The sequence below is a fragment of the Chaetura pelagica genome, unplaced genomic scaffold (assembly GCF_000747805.2).
Source record: "Chaetura pelagica isolate M959 unplaced genomic scaffold, ChaPel_1.0 scaffold249, whole genome shotgun sequence".
Taxonomy (NCBI): domain Eukaryota; kingdom Metazoa; phylum Chordata; class Aves; order Apodiformes; family Apodidae; genus Chaetura; species Chaetura pelagica.
In genome coordinates, this window is record NW_009954538.1 from 803,758 (window position 1) to 823,005 (window position 19,248).

At 41.3% G+C, this 19,248-nt stretch overlaps 1 protein-coding gene across 1 annotated transcript in view; it reads right to left on the reverse strand.

Moving 5' to 3' along the window:
* The window catches only part of BCR (breakpoint cluster region), a 91,128-nt gene extending 72,470 nt beyond the window's left edge, over window positions 1-18,658 (reverse strand). The window contains exon 1 of the mRNA XM_010004802.1: window positions 17,146-18,658. Within this exon, the coding sequence (XP_010003104.1) occupies window positions 17,146-18,658 (1,513 nt within the window). The remainder of the gene's footprint in view (window positions 1-17,145) is intronic.
* Between the last annotated feature and the right edge of the window lie 590 nt (window positions 18,659-19,248).

The window sequence follows — 19,248 nt, forward strand, 5'->3', positions numbered from 1 at the left end:
TTCAGCAGGCAAGGGATTAAATGACACCTCTCCCTCCCCCACTTACCCCCAGACCTCACCTTGCTCTCACACTCCTTCCAAGATGTTACGTAAATATGGTTTATCCTCCAGCATATACCCAGATTCTGACAGCTTGGACAGGTCAGACATTTCAGGACGTATCACACAGGCAATCTATTCACCCTGGTTTGCGACAGCTACTTACTCTCCCTCTGGCTGGCCCATTTTGCATCATGAACGACTTGTTTCGGAAAACCCCTGCCTGTAACTTGTAGCTAGAAATGGTACCACAGCAGTTTTTAGAAATTAAAGCAGAGCAATTTAACTTGGATACTCTTTCTCCCTTTGCAGACATTGTATCTGCACCAATTCAGCAAGGGTGCTCAATCTTTAGGGAAAGGTAGTCACAAAAAAAAAAAAGGGGGGGGGGGGGGAGGGAAGAGTTCTGGCAACAGTTTGGAAGGATGCAATTCACAGAACTACTACCTTCTCATTATGCATTTGTTTATATGTTCCGTGCAGCAGTTTTACAAATCTTCTTGATGAAGGGTGTACTTACTTACTAAGTAACTCTGATGCAGCACAGTTGCTTCAAATACACTGCTACTCAGTACAGCTGCAGCTCTTCTGCAACTTATAGAAGTGATGACCCCTGGGGAAAATAAACACATGGGGTACCAAAGGCTAAGGGTAACACAACTGGCTTTGAGTAGATAAAAGGTAGTTTTATTGATTTAACACCTTTCCAGGTATCTCAAGTGGTTTACTCTCCCTTCTACTTCACTGTAGCCCACCTCCTGTCGGTCTCTCTCAAACACATGTACTATCTATGAAGGACCAACCATAATAACCATTTTAGCAGAAGTGGACCTGGAGGCATCCCAACCAAGCCCTTTAGTCCCCTCCAACAGTTCACAGGTTCTTATTGCCCTAATGCACCAGTTGCTGCTACAGTTGCAACCTTCCCACTCCCCTCCCTCCCTGTCCCATTGCAGGGCTGCCTCAAAGGTGACAATGCATTGTAGCAGCAGCAGATGACGGCTAGAGGATGGAGGGAAATGAAAAACCAAAAAGGATAAAGTGGAGACAAAGACTCAGAAATAAAATGTATTTGGTTTTTGAAGACAGTTGAGGGTATGGCTCAATTACACAGCTAAGCTATTCTAATGCATGAGCATGGGCTCGTGCAGCACCAAGTCATACACAGAAAAGATTCTTATCCAGGTTTCAGAAAGCAATTAGAGTTTAATTAGGTTCAGGATAGAGAGATCAACACCAAAGAGGAAATCACATGCAAAATTTAACCACGGATGGCAGGTACAGACAGGAGATCAGGAAAGACTGGAATGATAAAGGGCACTGGGACGGGAGAAAAACATCACAACCAAAAAATGTCAATAAAGAGAGACATCAGCATCAGAGGTGACTGCAGCCACTTCTGAGGAAGATATACTTCTGCTTCTAGGCTCAGAGCAGAAGTAACCTCAATTTTATGGGACCGCAAAAATTAATATCTTGGTGATTAAAAAAAAGCAACTAAAATCACAGCATTTTATGCTGTGTCTCAGCATCTGACAGCTCAGATTCCGCAGCTGGGTAAAATGGAGAACAATCCTGAAGATAAAAGCAATTTCCCAATGCAGAAATCAACTTCTCCCTTTCACTGCATTAGGAAGGGCAGAAATCCTACTGACACGAGCTTAAAACAGGACTTTAGTTCTAACAAACTGTGCCACCGTGGAAGTCTATCACACTGATGCCTGTGCATAAGAGCACACTCTGATGATTAAAAGCCTGTGATGTAACAAGTGGTGCATTCACAGGAGGTTTTAACGCTGCAGGGTCAGTCAAAAGAGAGCTGGGTAGGTGCTGTTCCACTCAGATCATACAGTCCCCGAGGGCTGGGTACTCCTTTTTCCTTTGAACAGTACCATCTTATTTCTTAATGTTCATGTAAACAGACTCACCACAAAGACTGGTTTAGTGACTGCTGATTCAGAGAATTAGCAACTTCAGATTTTAAAGTTCACCTTCAGAGGTAGAACAAGCAGAGTGTCCAGTAAAGGAGTTTTGGAAATAAAACAAAACAAACAAAACAAACCAACATGTATGAAGAGTATAAAAAGACCACCAGACAGTAAAGCCTTAGGCAAAACTGCTGCAAGGAAGATACTGAAAGTTTCTAGTACACCACAGTCACAATGTAGTTGCATTCCTTTGCTGAGTAAGTACACTAACTTCTCTCACTGATCTTGCAAAAGAATGTCAATAAGACCTACCTGGGAGCCTTTAAAATTAAGGGGGAATACTGTTCTGGCAGGAACTTAGTGGTTAGTACATCAACCTGAAACACAACTGACCTGTACTGTAAACACACCTTTCCAAGTAGTTAAAATGCAAACAACATACAAAAAAATTCTCCCCAAAGACCAAACTAAACATCAACCCACCTCCCCAGAAAAATCCAACATACAGACCTGCCTTTGGAGAAATGTAAATAAGAAAAGCCAGTTAGTCTAGAAGTCAATCCTGTAGCACGGGAAAACTGGATTTTTTCTCATTCCCATCTTCTTTACTGTTGCCAGATAGAGGCTGGGTTGATTTCTAAAGCAAAGTCATAGGGAAAATAGACTGGGCTTCCCTGCCATAGTCTCCTGGCACATAATTTCTGTATTGCAAAGTTTCATTCAATTGCCAACAGTTAGGGGCCAAAGAAGTGTTGCTTGCACTGCAGTAAGTGAACAAAAGTCAACTCTGGATTCTACTGTGTTAGGTGCTGTAGAAACATTTTAAGAGAAAGACAAAAGACAGAAGAGCTTCCTAGTAAGGAGTCTGGTAATGAGACACAAACTACATTATAGCTTCAGTCCATTTACATGCATTAGTAATAAAAAAAAAAGAGCTGTTTGGTTGGTTACATAAAAAGTTATGGTTACCAGTATGGTTTTTTATCATCTAAGTAACTGTGGAATAAGCCAACAAAAAGGCAGTAATAATGGAAAGACAAAATGGTTATGCGGATTTAACTAGCTTTTCCCTTTAGGCCCTACCTGCTGCAGGGCTCTAGCAGAACTGGTGAAGACACCAAAGGCTCAACCATACTTTTCTACCCACCACAGACAGAGATGAGGCAGGATAAAGCTTACTTAGCATTGATGTTACCACCTCACTTCTCCACTTCTCTGTTGAGGTTAAGAATTAAGAACAAAAGCTCCAGGTCGAGACCTAATATCTGCAGATGATCTTGCACACTTTATTTCGAATTATCACAGCCTCAGTTTCCCTGGATGACCAGGGTATTGATAACTGAACTTATCTATGTTTCTGAAACACCTGCCAATTTGAAGAGCAAATAAGTCCGTATCATTACAATAGTGCAAAAGAAGACTTGGAAAGAAAAATCCAGTTTTAATAGTGTGTCTCTTCCTGTGCAGAAAACCTTAGTCTGAGTTTTCCCCTCCCCACTCTGTAGACAGATATAGGATCCTTATATGCATTTTTTAAAGCAACCTCCAAAACGGTACTTTGAAATGTTTGAATGACAAGTTATTCTTTTAAAAGTAAATAATTGACCCTGCTCACAAATTTCACACAGACTTCAATATAATTTAAAGTATATTTCAGTATACTTTAAACAAACACCAAGATTTATTTTTAAAGACAGGACTCCCAATATCTTAAACCCTATTTCTTTCTGCAGGCCACCTTCTCTGAAAAACATTCACTCACCCAACTTCTGCCTTATCAGGAACCTGCTACATTCCAAAGGGCTGTGCTCAAGGTTGTAATGTTCTTTTCCAGGCATTTTGCTGACTATTTCACTGCCAAATATGGCCCTTTGCAGGATGCACTTGTTTGCAAGAACTCAACACTTGAGACATTACAACAGGGCTGCACAGGACACTGACAGGAAGAAGCAGACTGCTGTTTACTTCAGTCACAGAGAAAAAGTGTGTCACTTTGTGTATTTTTAAGAACAAGAATTAATAATTGACATTTGCCTTCATACAGTCCTTTGATCCAAAAGAAAAACAAGCTAAAGGGATACATACAGTAGCACAGCTGCCTCTGGGGTGAACCACTAGACAACTGCACGCTGTGTAAGGCGGGGAAGAGAACAAGCAAAAGAACATGAGTTTGCCCTTGTAATAGGGAAATAACTTCTTCCGAGTCCTTGCAGAGCAGCTAGACTTTCTGAGTATTCTGAGGTCGAGTTGTAGACAGCATGATGGTAAACAGAGTAAGTGTTTTGCTACTCCTTGTTTTCCCCTATAAATAGCAACCCCTTCCCACTGCCTATGGCAGTGCCTGACATCTCCCAGGCCCACTTGGTATGCAAACAGAGATATGACAGAATTTGACAGCAGCAGGTTTCATTTGGAACCATCTTCAAGGACATACTAAACGATGCAGTTAAATCCACTTAAATACCCAAGAGTAGCAGAATAAACCTGTTAAACGGATTATTCTACATACTAGTTGATGTCTACAACAGTTGTGTTTGCTGCAAAAGCTCTTTAAATGAATACAAGATAAGCAAATCACCTCAGGGCTGAGGCCTGGTAGAACACTTAGACAAGGCTTATGGGCCTAGAGAAGAAACTACCTATTTTAAAAAGAGGTTCAACAGAAGAGAACCAGACCCATCTCTGCTGAGCTGTTCAACTGCCTCAGATATTAATCCTGTTTCAGGAATATAGGGAGTGCTCTGGACACAATGAGTCAGCAGGGTGGGACATTTTTTTCCATGTTTGTGGACTTAACAGGAAGAGAAAGAGCAAAAGAAACTGGAAGCCAAAAATCTAGCACCTGGCTGCTCTGCAGGCTGAAATTCAGCAGGGTTAAGTCAGCAAATCTCACAAATCTGTGCAGAGCCACCACTCAGAGGTAAAACAGAAGTCTTATCTAGGAGTCAAGTAAATATCCTAGGCCTAGCCATAACCACTAAAACTACCCTTCCCCAAAAACACTTATCAAGGGAAAATATTCACATACTACATAGTTGTAAGATGTAATATTGCAGATGTCTCATTACAGTAATTATATTATACAAATAATATGAAAACCTAACCCATGAACATTTACACAAATTCCCTTAGAAACCAAATGCAAGATCCTTAGGGTGATTCACTCACCTCTGAAAACTGTGCTGACCAGGCATCCATTCAATCCTTTCACAGGATTTACCAAGTAAACAGTCTTCTAGCAGAAGCTAGAGACTTTTTTCAGTCTTAGTCAATAAGAATAGTTGTATCTTCTTTTTAATTTTCTCCTGACCATAAACACTCAATGTAGTTGCTGATGTAATAATTAAAAACATTAAGTACTTACACAAGCAACTGAAACGGGAGTCAGTCACAGGAACTAAGGTGTCCTCTGGTCTGTCTCACAAACGATACTGACTGTATCTTTTCCCACATTTCCACTCCTACCATCCTACTTAGATTTATTCTACAAAACTTACTATTTCAAACATAGGCTTGCTTCTTCTTCCCTGCTCCCTAACCACAACAGCAGAAAAAAAGCATCTGACTAGAAAAGAGGTACTTGCTCAAAGGATACCCCAAAATACTGAAATCCCAAAGCAGCTGGCTAATCAGAAGTGAAATTACTGAATTTCTCAGCAATAATGTTCCCATTGTTACTTGAATTAACAACCTCAGAGTCCCAGAAGACTGAGAGTTTAAGCATTCATTGTCTTTCATGGTATTATACTCTGTTCTCTCCAAAACCAACCAATCAGATGCTTCTCCAACATAAACATTTGTGGGGAGGATGGAGGGATCATAGTTAAACAGGTTTTATGTTTTGGTTTGGGGAGTTCTGTGATTTTTTATTTTGCCTTGGAAAAAAACCCCACAGATAAATTCCCTGATACAGTTCTCAGCACGAACCTACAAATGAACAGTTGCTGGCACAACTGACAGGGCAGCATGCCACAGCAGGAAGCATTATCACCAAAGACAATTTAAATCAAGACTTAGCCTCAAGGGGCATAATATGAAAATACTGGAAGACATCTACAAACACATGTTGTGAGACAGCAGCCATTTCTTCAAATTTTAAACAAACAAGCAAAAAAACCCTACAAATAAAAAAAAAAAAACCCAAGAGATCAACACAAAAACAAACTTATCACAGCCATATGTAGGAAGATTTTGAACATAATCATTTTGAGGGGAAACTGAATGAGTTAATAGGAAGACAGAACTAAGAAGAAAGTGTAGTGGAAGAAAGTATATGAATTTTAGAAATCAGTGAAAGGGCAAGCCTCCAGTAACAGTATCAAGGGGTTTTTTTTGTTGTGTTTTGTTTTTTTCTTTTTTACAATATTTTCCTTTAAAAGTTATAAATGGAAATAATCTCATTTCTAAATACATATATATGCACAGAGGAAGTTAATCCATTTTCCAGCTAAAAAAAGTGTGGTCCAGGAGAAATGCACCACATTAGTTTCCAGGACACTAGGGCTCATTGAAATTCAGCTGGAAGCCTGAGCTTCAGTATCTCAAAAGACTAAGCTGCATATTTCCTCATTTAAACACTTGGAAATTTATTAATGCAAACGACTATATAAAAGCTTGTTAGAAACCCAAGGCTGTTTTTCTTTTAAAGTTCACTTCTCATTCTGTACGTGTTTGAAAAAAACACTTGCAAATGAACTGGTTTCCTTACAGAGAGAAAAACAACCACAAAGCAACCATCACATACAAGCCCGTTTGCAATGTGCATCAGCCCTACATGGAAAGTCCCCATTAATGGGAAAAACAGTTTCAGCATCAGAATATTTCCTTAACCAGCTGTTGATCTAATCACAAGAAAAAGCCTGATACAAAGTTCAGGTGGAACTTTAAAAGGGTACTTACATCTTTGCATCAATGCCTATTTGCACATACATCGACACCAGTTTGAAACACCTACAGAATGAAAGATTTCAGTTCAAAAATTCTTCCTCTTCATATTTTTGTCATACACACAGAGATTCAGAACAGATTTACATAACAGATAATCAAGTCTCCTTCGTTGCTTTAAGAGGAGATTCTGAGATTTCATACAAGCACTGCAATGACAGACAGGCACGAACTGTGGAAAGATGTGTAACCCTTTATGTGCAGTATAAATGTTATGACATTTACATACCGAGCACAAAACAAAGCAGAGCTTATATCACACTAGTGTGTATTTTAGTTTCACCAGACAGTGAGACCACAACAAATTATGTATAGGTCAGTGTTCAAGCCTGAATAAATTTGAGGTAGTCAAGGTCAGGGCTAGGGCATGTTTGCTGAGCACAAACATGACAGGTCAGTCACAATCAAACAACTAAGATCACACCAATGTGTAACAGAACTTCAGTTTGTTGCAGACAATCACCCAATAGAAAGGCAGGCATCTTATGCTGTCTCAGATACACTCAAATATAATAGATGTATTTTTCTTCTGATGCATACTGAAAAAAACCCTACCTGACCAAAATTAATTTTGGTCCTGCCCCAGAAAACTGACAAACTGAAAAAAGCAGATCTGATATTTTGATGTCAATACCATTTTATCACTTGCTTTTGCATTTTTTCCTCTGAAGACAGCATAGGATAAGTGGCACCAAATGAATTATTAAATAAAGTAAAATTGCTTTCCAAACTGCATTTGCATTTCCATAGAACCCATCCAGGAGGCATGGGCAAATGCATATGGACAGATAACAGTTCTCCAAAAGGTGACAGAAACTTTGAAACAGAATTAGTTTTTTGAACTGCCTGCCCAGTATGGCTCACAGACAGCTGAGTTTGATGCACCTGCCCTCCACAGCACAGGTAGAAGCACCTGCTTCTTCTGCCAGGTCTTGATTTACCTTGGGCAGTGCTAGATTTTCTCCTCCACTGGGGCCAGCTTTACCTCCCTCATCCACCTCCCTGTTGGAACTTTTCAGTAAAACAGAATTTTTCAGTGGTGAGACACATTGAACACAAACAGGATTGTAAAGGTAATGGTCAAATTGCAGACATTGTCACAGAAGTGTCCAGCTAATAGTGGGGGGTACTAAGAGAAACATCATCAACTATGTGCTAAAACTCTGATAAGGTGAGGTTGGCTGAGACACACCCCTCACTCCCAGGTAGAGGCTGTGACAGGACCCTCTGTCTCCAACATCTGCCTGGGATACATTCTCCCCACTTTAATGCTGACTCCTCCCATGACTTACAGATGGCTACAGCTCTGTTCCAGTGTGCTGCTCACTCCTACTCCCATCAAGATGGATGAGTACTACTGGACAAGAAGCAAGATCATCTACTCTTTCCTAATACTGAAGCAGAAAGAAAACAGCATCAACCTGAAGCTTCTGATACCATTTCATGGTAACCAGGACTCCCACAGGTCCAAATCTTTAGTTTATTTGCCCATCAGTTTACTAATACTAGTATGTATTATTACAATTTGCATACACAAAGGGTCAAAGTAATGTATAAATCCTATGTATAGATTTCTACACAAAGCAAAGGAAACCTTATGGGTTGTGTAACTTCTCAGCTGTGCTTTGCAGGACCTTCAAAAAATTCAGTAAATCAAATTGAGGTTCCTCTCCAAAGACTAAATGGCTGCAGTGACATGTCTGCATTCTCTGGGCTAGTTCAAACGTCACTTAGGAACACAAGAAAGTGGAAAGTAATTTTCTTCAATATGCCCTGATCTAAATTCGTAAGATATGAGAACTCCTGCACTCACATGAAGGAGAACTCAGCCCTCATGTGAATGACAAGAGCATCAGACCATGTAAACAATCTCAAAATTGCAATCAGCCTCTCATTACTGTCATTCAGTACAGATCAATTCAAAAAAGCAGTCAGGCCTGTAGCTTAATACTCCACTTGATAAACCAAAGGAAAAGCAGAATTTTCTTCATCTCTATCATCATAAAAGAGCACAAGGACCATCAGTCACCTCTGTTCTTCTGCCCAGAGAAGACTGTAAGATGTGCTGCTCTTGCACATCACCTGTTCAAGGCACCTTTAATCACAGCTAGGCACTGGGCTTGGTATCCACCATAATTAGGCTTAGACAGGGAACTGCAATAGAAGTTTACAACAGGATGTTCTTGGCTTCGTTAATCCACAAATTCAAGTAAGCAATTAGTAAAATTACCAAAGACAAATATATTCATCCACACACCACAATTTCCTCAAAGACAATGATAGAACATTGCCAGATTGTAGTATTACTGTGTTTTCTCAGAGTGATGACACTTTCTCAGCATATCATTTTCTGAAGCTTCATTTGGTAATGTCTGTGCAGACCACTATAAAACAATGCCAGGAACAGAGGTTAGCAAGAAACAAAAATTAAGATTGCTCTGAGGCAGATGGATGCTAACAGCCACAGAAACACACTTTTCTGTGCCTTGGCTCCTACTAAGCACCATAATCTAATCTCTTTTGGGAAGCCCAGCCAGGCTGACAGGCCATTACTATCTTCCTGGGCAAAATCATAGCGTGCCACATAATTGCAGACTGCAGCAGATACAGTCCTCTGTATTTGTAGCTTACACCTCCCTAGTGACAACAGACCAATCACATTTACTTTTTAGCAGCTCAGACACATTTGAAGCCTAACACTCCAGGGAATGAGGTATTTTTCTTCAGAGCAGATTATGTTAGGAAGCTGCTGGCCCAGTTTACATGAACACACAGATATGACTGTAGGTAACCGAGGGTTTTTTTGTTTCATTGCTTTTGTGTGAATTTTTTTGTTGGTTTGTTGTTTTTTTTAACTACCCTAACAACGAGAGCCTGCCACAGGCTCACCCATAAGTTCAAAATAAGCACTCCTTACCTAGCTTTGCAGGCAACAAGTATATAATTTCTGATAACAAAAGCTGAAATATATCCCATCAGAAAAGTGGCTGCATTTCAGTGTTGAGTCTTCTAAAGTCCTTAAGAAGAAGTAAACAGAAATAATAAGCCAAACCTGCACACGGCCCCTCTCCACACATCAAGGACAGGTCACAAATACAGAGGAGCTGCCGAGTTCAAACACACAAGCTGCTCACGATTAAGTAAGCACTGCAAAAGCTGGTTTCTCAGATTTCAGATAATACTCCATGATTCACAGCAGCATGCTACAGTTGATACTATCCTGTTGTCGCAGACCAGTCTGCAAGTAATTTTGAATACTTCAGAGCAAAACCTGATCTGTGAAGAAGCTCCAGAAGAGGATGAATTTTTATATATACTATTTTTAAAAGAAAGGAGGTTCAGGTGGAGTTGTTTTCCCAAGAAAAGAATCTCTCCCTCCACAAAATGAAAAAAAACAAAACCAAACCAAATCAAAACAAACAACACAACACAAAAAAAAAAAAACAAAACAAACAACACAAACAACAAGGATTGGTGAAATGACTGCAAATAACAAAATAACAGAAGATAACCTAGGCAAAGGCCTGCAATACCAACAGGCACAATTCAGCAGTATAAACCAACAGACTGAACGTTACTCATTCACTCATCCCAGAGGGCAATCATTGTGGATTCTCACACACATACTCCTCGCGTATTCACGTAGCCATGAGCAACTAACTTGGCTCCAGCTGCCACACTTGGGCAGAGCTTTCTCTGAAACAGAGATTTCAATTACATTTACAATAATCTGATTAGTACATCAGCAGTAACCTGGTTAAGAAAGGGTCTGAGATACACCATTTTGGCAGCTGGGAAGAAGATAAAAGGGAGACATGCTTTTGTTATTTTATTAAAGGCAACATTTGCACCCCACAACCAGATTTTGTGACAGAAAAGCACTGCACTGGTCCTAGCCAGGACAGCTTTACTATTTAAAACACGTACCGTACAGCTCAAAACAAGATTAGAGAAATTAGAAATTTGTAAAACTGCCTCAGCAGTATGACAGACCATTCAAGGATTTACCTAGATTATGGTTACTTTCACATCACACATAATTTAAAGATATAATCAGGAAAGCAATCCACTTCCGTTATCAAAATACTGGCCAAAACCTCCTTTACAAGGTAAGACACTCAAGTTGTTGTTTTGGAAGTACTTCGTTCACATGCAAACAAATCCATGCCAGCATTTCTGGTGTCACGGGCAGCCTCCCCCTCTATCTACACAGCAAAGTTGCCATTCAACCTGTATCAGAAAATAATTTCCTTTCCTGCATGTGCCAGCAAGAAATTACTAAAATGAATGATACTTCACCAGGGAAAGAACAGGATCAGATCCTTATTATTCTTTCCATGCTTATCTGACTGGGCAGAACAAATCAAAGTGGAGACAGTTAAAAAAAAAACCTGCTAGTCTTGGTTTCTCTGGAGGAAAGCAAGTTCCAGATAAGCTGTGCCTCCAATCAAGTTTGATTTTCATGAACAGCAATATGCTTCCGTGTGGTAATTGAAATGGAGCAACTCTCCTCAAACAGCTTGCCAAATCTCACCTCATTAACCTTTATGGACTGACCTCCAAAATTCCTTGAAGCTGAAATACAGGTCCCCCTCGCCTCTGCATAACAACTGTTTATCCTTAAGAGGCTGGGGAGAGAGGGAGGGCATTTGAAAGCAAATTGCTAAACATGGTAGAACTGGAAAATAGAGACCTGTTTCCAGGCCCAAACTGGGACCCAAGCCTTCACAGGCTTCTCTCTCCTTTGCTGGCCCATTTTTCAGATAGCCCTCCTTCAATACTGCTTTTAAGAGTCAGTATCATTAGCCATCATTAGTCAGTATCATTTTGTGTTGCCCAGTATGCAAATAAGCATTTCCTAAGCCACACTTGAAACTTTAACAATTTTTCTAAGTAAACCTTATTCCTACCCCCCAAGTCTGTTTCTCAGGATGGCAGTGAAAAGCAAGCTGTCAATGAAGGAGCAACTGAACATACTTAGTATTTTGTCCAAATATCCAAACTAGAGATATTACATGAATGGAAATACTTAGAAAAGGTGGTAGAGCAATTAATCCCCGAATTTAGTAAAGTTCTAGCTTTCTTCTCTCAGTATTAGCTTCAGAGAGCATAACTGCAAGAATCGAATATAAAATGTTCCAGTTTTGCATCTCTGGAATTCTGTACATAGTGTCCTGTATATGAAATACAAACTATATAATTATAATATATAATTATACTGAACAGTGAAAAATCATCACGTTTAAAACCACACACTTGTGCAATTGCTTTGCTAGAGATGAGAAAACAAGAGACAAACGCACCTCATTCCACAACATATTTTACTGCCTTAAAGTCCATCACCCACATGCACAAATACATGACTCATAAGCCATGGTCAGTGCTCATATCAGTCTCAAGACAGACCCATCTTCTCTCCAGGTTTGCCTATTCCTTCACACACCAATTAGCTTCACTGCACTAGCCAAGTCCCTTCACTAGTTCCAAACCCTCATGAATTCTACCATGCTCATCACTATCCTCAGCTCTTTGCTCTCTTGTTCACCTCTGGTTCTGCAAGGGAAAAACAGATTAAAAGCTTATAATCCAGACAAGGAAGCCAGTGCAAAAAAAAGTACCAAGACATCAGGTTCTTCTTTCTTTTCTTTTTCCTTCACCCATCTAGGAAGAAGCTTCCATCTTAGAGGAGTTAGTGCACTGAGGCAGGCAGTAAACCCATGCATGGATGCTCCCAACGTTCCCTACCACTTCTCAGGGTAGGACCAAAATTTTGTATAAAACAGCAACCTCTCTGTACTTTTCCTCCGAAACCATATGGACAGAGGCTGACAACAGTGAAGGAGAATGGAATCACAGTTCATACACATCTACCAGTTCAACTGCTTTGGCCATAAACCAGTCCTTTTTCAGTACTGTGAACAGTCAGCAAGCACCACAGGAGCAGATCTTTGAGCCACAGACTTAATATTGTGGTTCCTTAGTATTGCCTACACATTTCCTGTTCAAATGAAAGGCATTATCACCTTGTGTGGGGCACTCATTGCAATGCTTTTGGGTTCTAGCCCCTGGCTCTGTGAAGTCCCCATGCTGAAGTCACCTAGGTCCAATTGTTTTGGTGTACAGAACAGCATTCTATAGCAATCACAGTATGGCTGCTGTATGGATATCCATAAGGCTCTGTTGTTGCAGCTTCATCTTAGCTTTGAGTTCCTACAACACTCCCAAACTTGAAGTGTGCACTGTTTTTTTATTTCACCTGCCCAGACACAGGTCTGCCTGGCAGGCCCTCATACAGCAGTGGCAGCTGTACAAAGTGGGCTCATCTCCACTGCCAGACAGACTTTCAAACTGTTGGCAGTTATGCAGGGATGATAAACAGCTTTCTACCAAATCCATTACTTGCAGAATTCATAGGTCTCTGTTCACTCACTCCATAGGAAAAATAGTCCCACTTTGGTATCTCTGTCATGAACCACAAAAAATGAGCTTCACACAGTGCCATCAGCATTCTCCAGGGCTTTCTAGTATTAGACAACCACTATATCAGTTGGTTTACACTCTAATTTCAAAGACAGGGGCTTTTTGATTGCAGAAGAACCTGGAGGTTGGGGTGGAAGAAACTCCACTGTTTAGAATGAACCTTAGAAAAGCAAAAATAAAACCTATCCGCACAGGACTGAGGTAAAGGTTAGCAACTGCTTCTGCAAGTGCGAACAAAACAAACAGGACTGCAGAGTCGATTACAGTCACTGGGAACATAAAGCAGAAGCTCCATAGATTCCACTGAACTCAGCTGGAGAGAAAGAGAAACCTGGCAGAGAAACAGGAGGTCTTCAACCCCCCAGACTAAGAGGGGAGTGGTAGCACAAGCAGCTTGCTAATCTCAAAAGCCACTAAATCACTGGAAAGCAAGGGGCGGGGGGATGGTCAGCATTTAAACAGCATCTTGTCCTAAGTGCTCCTAGGAAATCCACTGATCATCACAGTCGAGGATTAAAACATATTTTAGAAGTAACAGCAAAATCAACTAACCAAAGTGTCAGAGAAAATTTAAACCTCATTTTTTACCTGAGTCACAGATAAACAGCTTCACATAGAGAGCTATAAGACAGCATGCACTGATTTTGTGAAGCAAGCTATATAGCCAAGCAACAACTCCAAGCAAGCTATAATGCCAAGCAACATGCTTATCAATTAATAAACTGTTACCAGTCAAGAAACTGACCCAACTGAAGCCATTGTGAGGCCTCATCACTGCATAACAGCACTATGCAGCTCTCCCCTTGATTATACTCAGAAATGCATGTAAGGTGGCTTCTGCTGTGTCTTTCTCTGCAACTAATATTTTACAGTAGTCAGAATTTTTTTAAAAATGTGTTCCTCCTCCACAATCATGGTAAAAAAATTCAACCTTAATGCAGAGTTACGATTTTTTTTTTTTTTTTTCTATTCCCACTACAGGAAATTAGTGATACATAATTAATCCTAACATAAATTTCTTTGCCTGGGCTCCATTGAGTACATTTAATAGAAAGTACAGTTTTTACCAAAACTCAATCCTGAAGCTCTCATGCTATTCCTTGGAAAAAACTGAAATCCTACTACCTTGGTCTGATTTAAGGATTTTGATAACCCACCTCCAGGTACCCATATTCAAATTTTGGCTTGGATGTCATTCATTCACTTGAGAGTTAGGTGACCTCATTCTAGTCCTTTTTTGTCATACAAAAGTAGGAAATTTTCACTTGACCATGAACTCGAGAAAGAATTTGGACAAAACAGCACATGTCTGCTGTCCAAGCTCAAGATGCACTGGGATGGCAGATCCAGGAAAAATTCACATTGCACATGTCCACACCACATTATTATGGTCAGAGTCATGAAAAGCAAAGCCAGCAAGCATACAAAAATCTGAATGCACAAAGAAGCAAAATACTACTAAACAAACTCCATTTTATGCTAATTAATATTAAAGCTGGCCAGAATCTGCTGCAATTCCAGCTCACACTCTCTGTTCAAGCAGAACTTCAGGGAAGCTTGGCAGAACCAAGGACTGAACCACAGGTGCAGGAAAAGCTGTCTGGATTTGTGAATTGCTTTCATATCACACAGAGATGGAGAATGGTCCTCATCAGAGTGTGATGGTGGGAAATGTAGCCAGCCAGATCGCACAGCAATCCCTCATGTTTTTTGTTTGTTTTATGAAAAAGAGGTTCTGCCAGCTGGTTTCAGATAAAAATTCTTCCTAATCAGGAAAGAAATAAAATTTCATTTAAAATTATGCTCAGTAGGAATTAATCAGAAACACAGTCCACCTGAAGGCATTAGCCTTTTTGGTTAAGTAAAAAGTTGCCACCAGCTAATGTGCAAGACAGTCATGATTAGCCATCTGGTGAAGGTTCCTGCTAAGCTTGCCATGTTACCCCCTATGCTGAGGGGAGCAGAAGGTGGATCAGTTACATTCTGTCCTTGCCTGCAATTGTGTGGTCATCCTGAGGAACAAGATACAAAGCTTTCCAGCACAATTGTAACCTTTCAGATTTTAAGAAGCCAATTTTTGTTTTATCATTACATCCCAGCTAAATTATTTAAAATAATCTATTGCCTTTCTGAAAGCTGAATTTATCCTCAACCTTTATCAACCTTTGTTATTTTTACCTCTTTGTTTCCTCCTGCAAAATTGCAACTGCCAGGAGGCTTCCCAGTCATCTAAAGAGCATCAGTAAACAAGAGCAGAGACAGATGGCTGCAGCTCAGTTTAAACCAGCACAGGATCCAGCTTCTCCCCTGCATTACAAGTACTACCCCATAAGATACCATCATACGCATAAAACCAAACAAGAATGCAGTAGTTCCAGATAGAAAACCAGTATGTATATACAATCTGATAAGGAAGAAGTCACAGTGAGGACAGGGTGCTGAGGTTTCTTGTACAGTGAACATCCATTGCAACTGTACAGCCTTCCAATAATACAATGGGATGTAAGGATGACAGGCAGGAGTGCAGGAAAGAGTTCTCCCTCCATTGTTGCTCTCAAAAGTATTGCTGGCAAAAAACAATCAGTGGGAAAAGTAAAACCAGGCATCATCTTCCAGCAAAGTTACTTTTCTGAGAACTAAGACACCAAACTCACCACTGAGAAAGTAACAAAATTTCTCAGTTCGCCTACTACTTCAGAAATTCAGTCACATTGACAAACAACATGTTCACACTGTATTAAAATGACAGATTCAAAGAGACAAAGAAAACCCACAAGATAACTCAGATTTAGAATTATACAAGTCTATCAAAAGAAGCGTGTTTTTTTTGTTTTGTTTTGTTTTGCTTTCATTCCAGGATTTGATTGTCATTTACTGCACAGGAGACTACTGGTGTTAGAACAAAGTATAATTTACACTATGTGCCTTGCCTTCCTAAATAGATTCAGATGTCCACATGTGTTCAATAAATCTATCTGAATCAACATAGTTTACCATCTCATTCACCAGCTATAAATCCACTGCTATTCCACAGACACACCTGGATGCCTCTGTGGCTTACATAAGAACAGGCTCAAAAAAATTACCCACTCTGCCCCCCTCCCAACAAATATTTTTACTATGTTGAAATTAAATTAACAGCTCTCCCTCGGGGCTCTCTGATATACCAAGTTCTTCCTTCACGTAGTGAGAGCAGAAAGCTTCAAGAACAGGGCTGCACAATCACCACCTCAAATCAGCTCTAATTGAAGGATGACATGAGACAGAATGAGAAACTAGCATTCCAATTAATACAGACAGCAAAAAACAAGAGCAAGCAGCAGCATTGGTAAAGCTCCAGCAAAACCTCTGGTTTGTAGCATGTTTGCACACTACCATCTCTCAGGTAGAGTTTAAATACTCCTCAGTGCAATAATACAAGGAAGGGAACAATCTGGTAGGGAATACTGAAGAGTTCTCAGTATTCACATTGAAACTTTAAGAACTGATTAACATATGACTCAATTTATCCTCTCAAGAGAAGCCTGAATCAATCCTTCTGGGAACCTAATCTGTATTCCTAAAACGCAGTCTGACATATACTTCTGCAGGACCTTCCTGAACCAGGACAACTACAAAATAACCACAGACTTCTCACATTAAAGAGTTGCCCCCCATTCACCCAGGGTCACCTAGAACACCTCTCCTATTAATTTCCATGATGCTATTTCCTGTTCCATACATTGAAAAGACAAAACAAAAAGCTGGTACACACCTGTATCCCCATGGAAGCAGCTGTCCTGGTGACATCTCCCAGAAGGCAAATCTCCATCACTTGGCCAGATCTGTCCTGTTTTTCGTACTCCCACAATAGTAGCCTCAGACACAATGACCTGCTGTTGCCTGTGCCGTTTTTGAGACTGGGGGGTTGGTGGACTGCTACTGTCAAAGGACTGCTGAGAGTTCTGGGAGGGAGAACGGCTTTTATCCCGATACATGCGGTAAGTGGTGGGGCTGGGGGAGACATGGCTGGACTGCCCTGATGAGAAGTCTTCCTCACTGGAGGTAAGGTTCTCATTAGAGCTACAATCAGGAGTATATCCTCCTCCAATATCTTCAAAACTCCTGGGGGAATAAGATCTTCTGGGCCAAGTGAGATGTTTTTCCTGGTCAGTTGAGCCCTGATTTCGCAGAATAGGTCCTTTCCCTTCTTCTCCCATCATTCCACCAACATAGATACTTTGATAGGGTTGAAAGTCCATGGGTTGCCAGGGTGAGCGGTTGCTGCCATTGGCATTAATCAGGTTATCTTTGAGAAACCTGGGGTTCAGTTCAGCATCCTCATATTCTCCATCATAGCCAAAGCTGCTCTCTGAGGACCTTCCCCTGTAAGCAGGCCTCTGGAATTCACTAAAGCTGGGTACCATGTTAGAAGGGAGGGAGTGTAAAGACTTTTTGCGTTCCATTTGCATCGCTTGGCTACCAAGGGAGCTTATTTTATCTGAAACATCTTTATCATTGACCTTTACTAGACCCTTCTCATGATGATACTCCATGTTCACATAAAAGGGCTTTTCAACAACATCCTTGTTATCCCCTGAAGAATGTGAATTAACCTTTTTAATCCTCTCAAAATTGGACCTTAGGGCTGCCACACTGGTGCTGTTCCCTCTCTCCTTAGAAACAGGTTCAAATGATCCCTCTTTCTCAGCAGATCCCACTAGCCTACGAGTGGAAGCTGCTCTGTGTTTTGAAGGAGAGCCATCTGTATCACAACGATTCTCCATATCTTCTACAACTCTCTTGAGTTTCTCTTCACCATAGTACTTACACCTGTCCTGCTCTCCCTCTCCATGATGGGGGCTATCCAAAGGCGACAGGTCTGACCCATCACTCTGGGTCGACAGCTTCCGCAGAGAGGGTATCCTAGGCTTCAACTTTTCCTCTCCGTGGTGTGACTTGCTTTTTTCATATTCATCTTGGTCAGCAGACTGGTGATGATGCAGGTCTTGGATCTGCTGCTCTGCACCCCCTTCAGGGAACTGAGAAACACGTTTAAAACCCCATCTCTGTCTATCATAGCTTTTTTTCTCCTTAGCCAGAAGAGTCTGCAGGTATATCATACGGAACCTCTCCTTGTTGACCTCCATCTCCAGTCTCCGAATAGATGCTTTGCACATCTCCAGCTCCTGTTCAATGTCTCCCACAGATTTCAGCTCCATTTTAGGAGGCTCAGAGTCTGCAAACTGTGCTTTCCAAGCTTCCACAAACCCCACAGGGTCCACCATTTTGCATACAGGAGTAAGTGGAGAATAAGGGAAGGAGGCTGAAAAGAGATAGGTGGAGAGAATAAACCAACCAGATCTCACATGTAAAAGGCAGAAACAGCTCCGGCAGGGTCAACTCAATGCTTCTCTTTCATAGTCCATACTAGTAAACTGGGAGGCAAACGTTAATCCTCGGAGCAGTCTCTTCTCCCCGTCTCCTTCAGCTTTTGCCGGGCCCAGCCCCCTGTATACTCGTTACTCTCGCCCCAGCGTGACTGCTCTTCTGCTAGCGAACAACAATGCTACCAAGCCGGCAACCCCAGAGCACTTCAAAGTGGATGGACAAAGGAGCAGGCTCGGGGCGGGGGAGGGAAGGTAAATATCGCCCCCCACCCACCCACCTCCTGACGTTGCCGTCCTGGGCACGGTCCTCAGTGCAGCCACGTTCGGGAATCCTCGGCTCCGTCCTCCTCTCGCCAGCCCCCGTGTTGTGCTTTCTCTTTCTCTCTCCTCCTTTCCCCCTGCCCCTTTCCCTGTCTCCTCCTCCCGGCTATTGTGCTGTCCTCCAGGCGCACACGCTCTCCGGACCCTCCGCGCACAGCAGCGAGGCG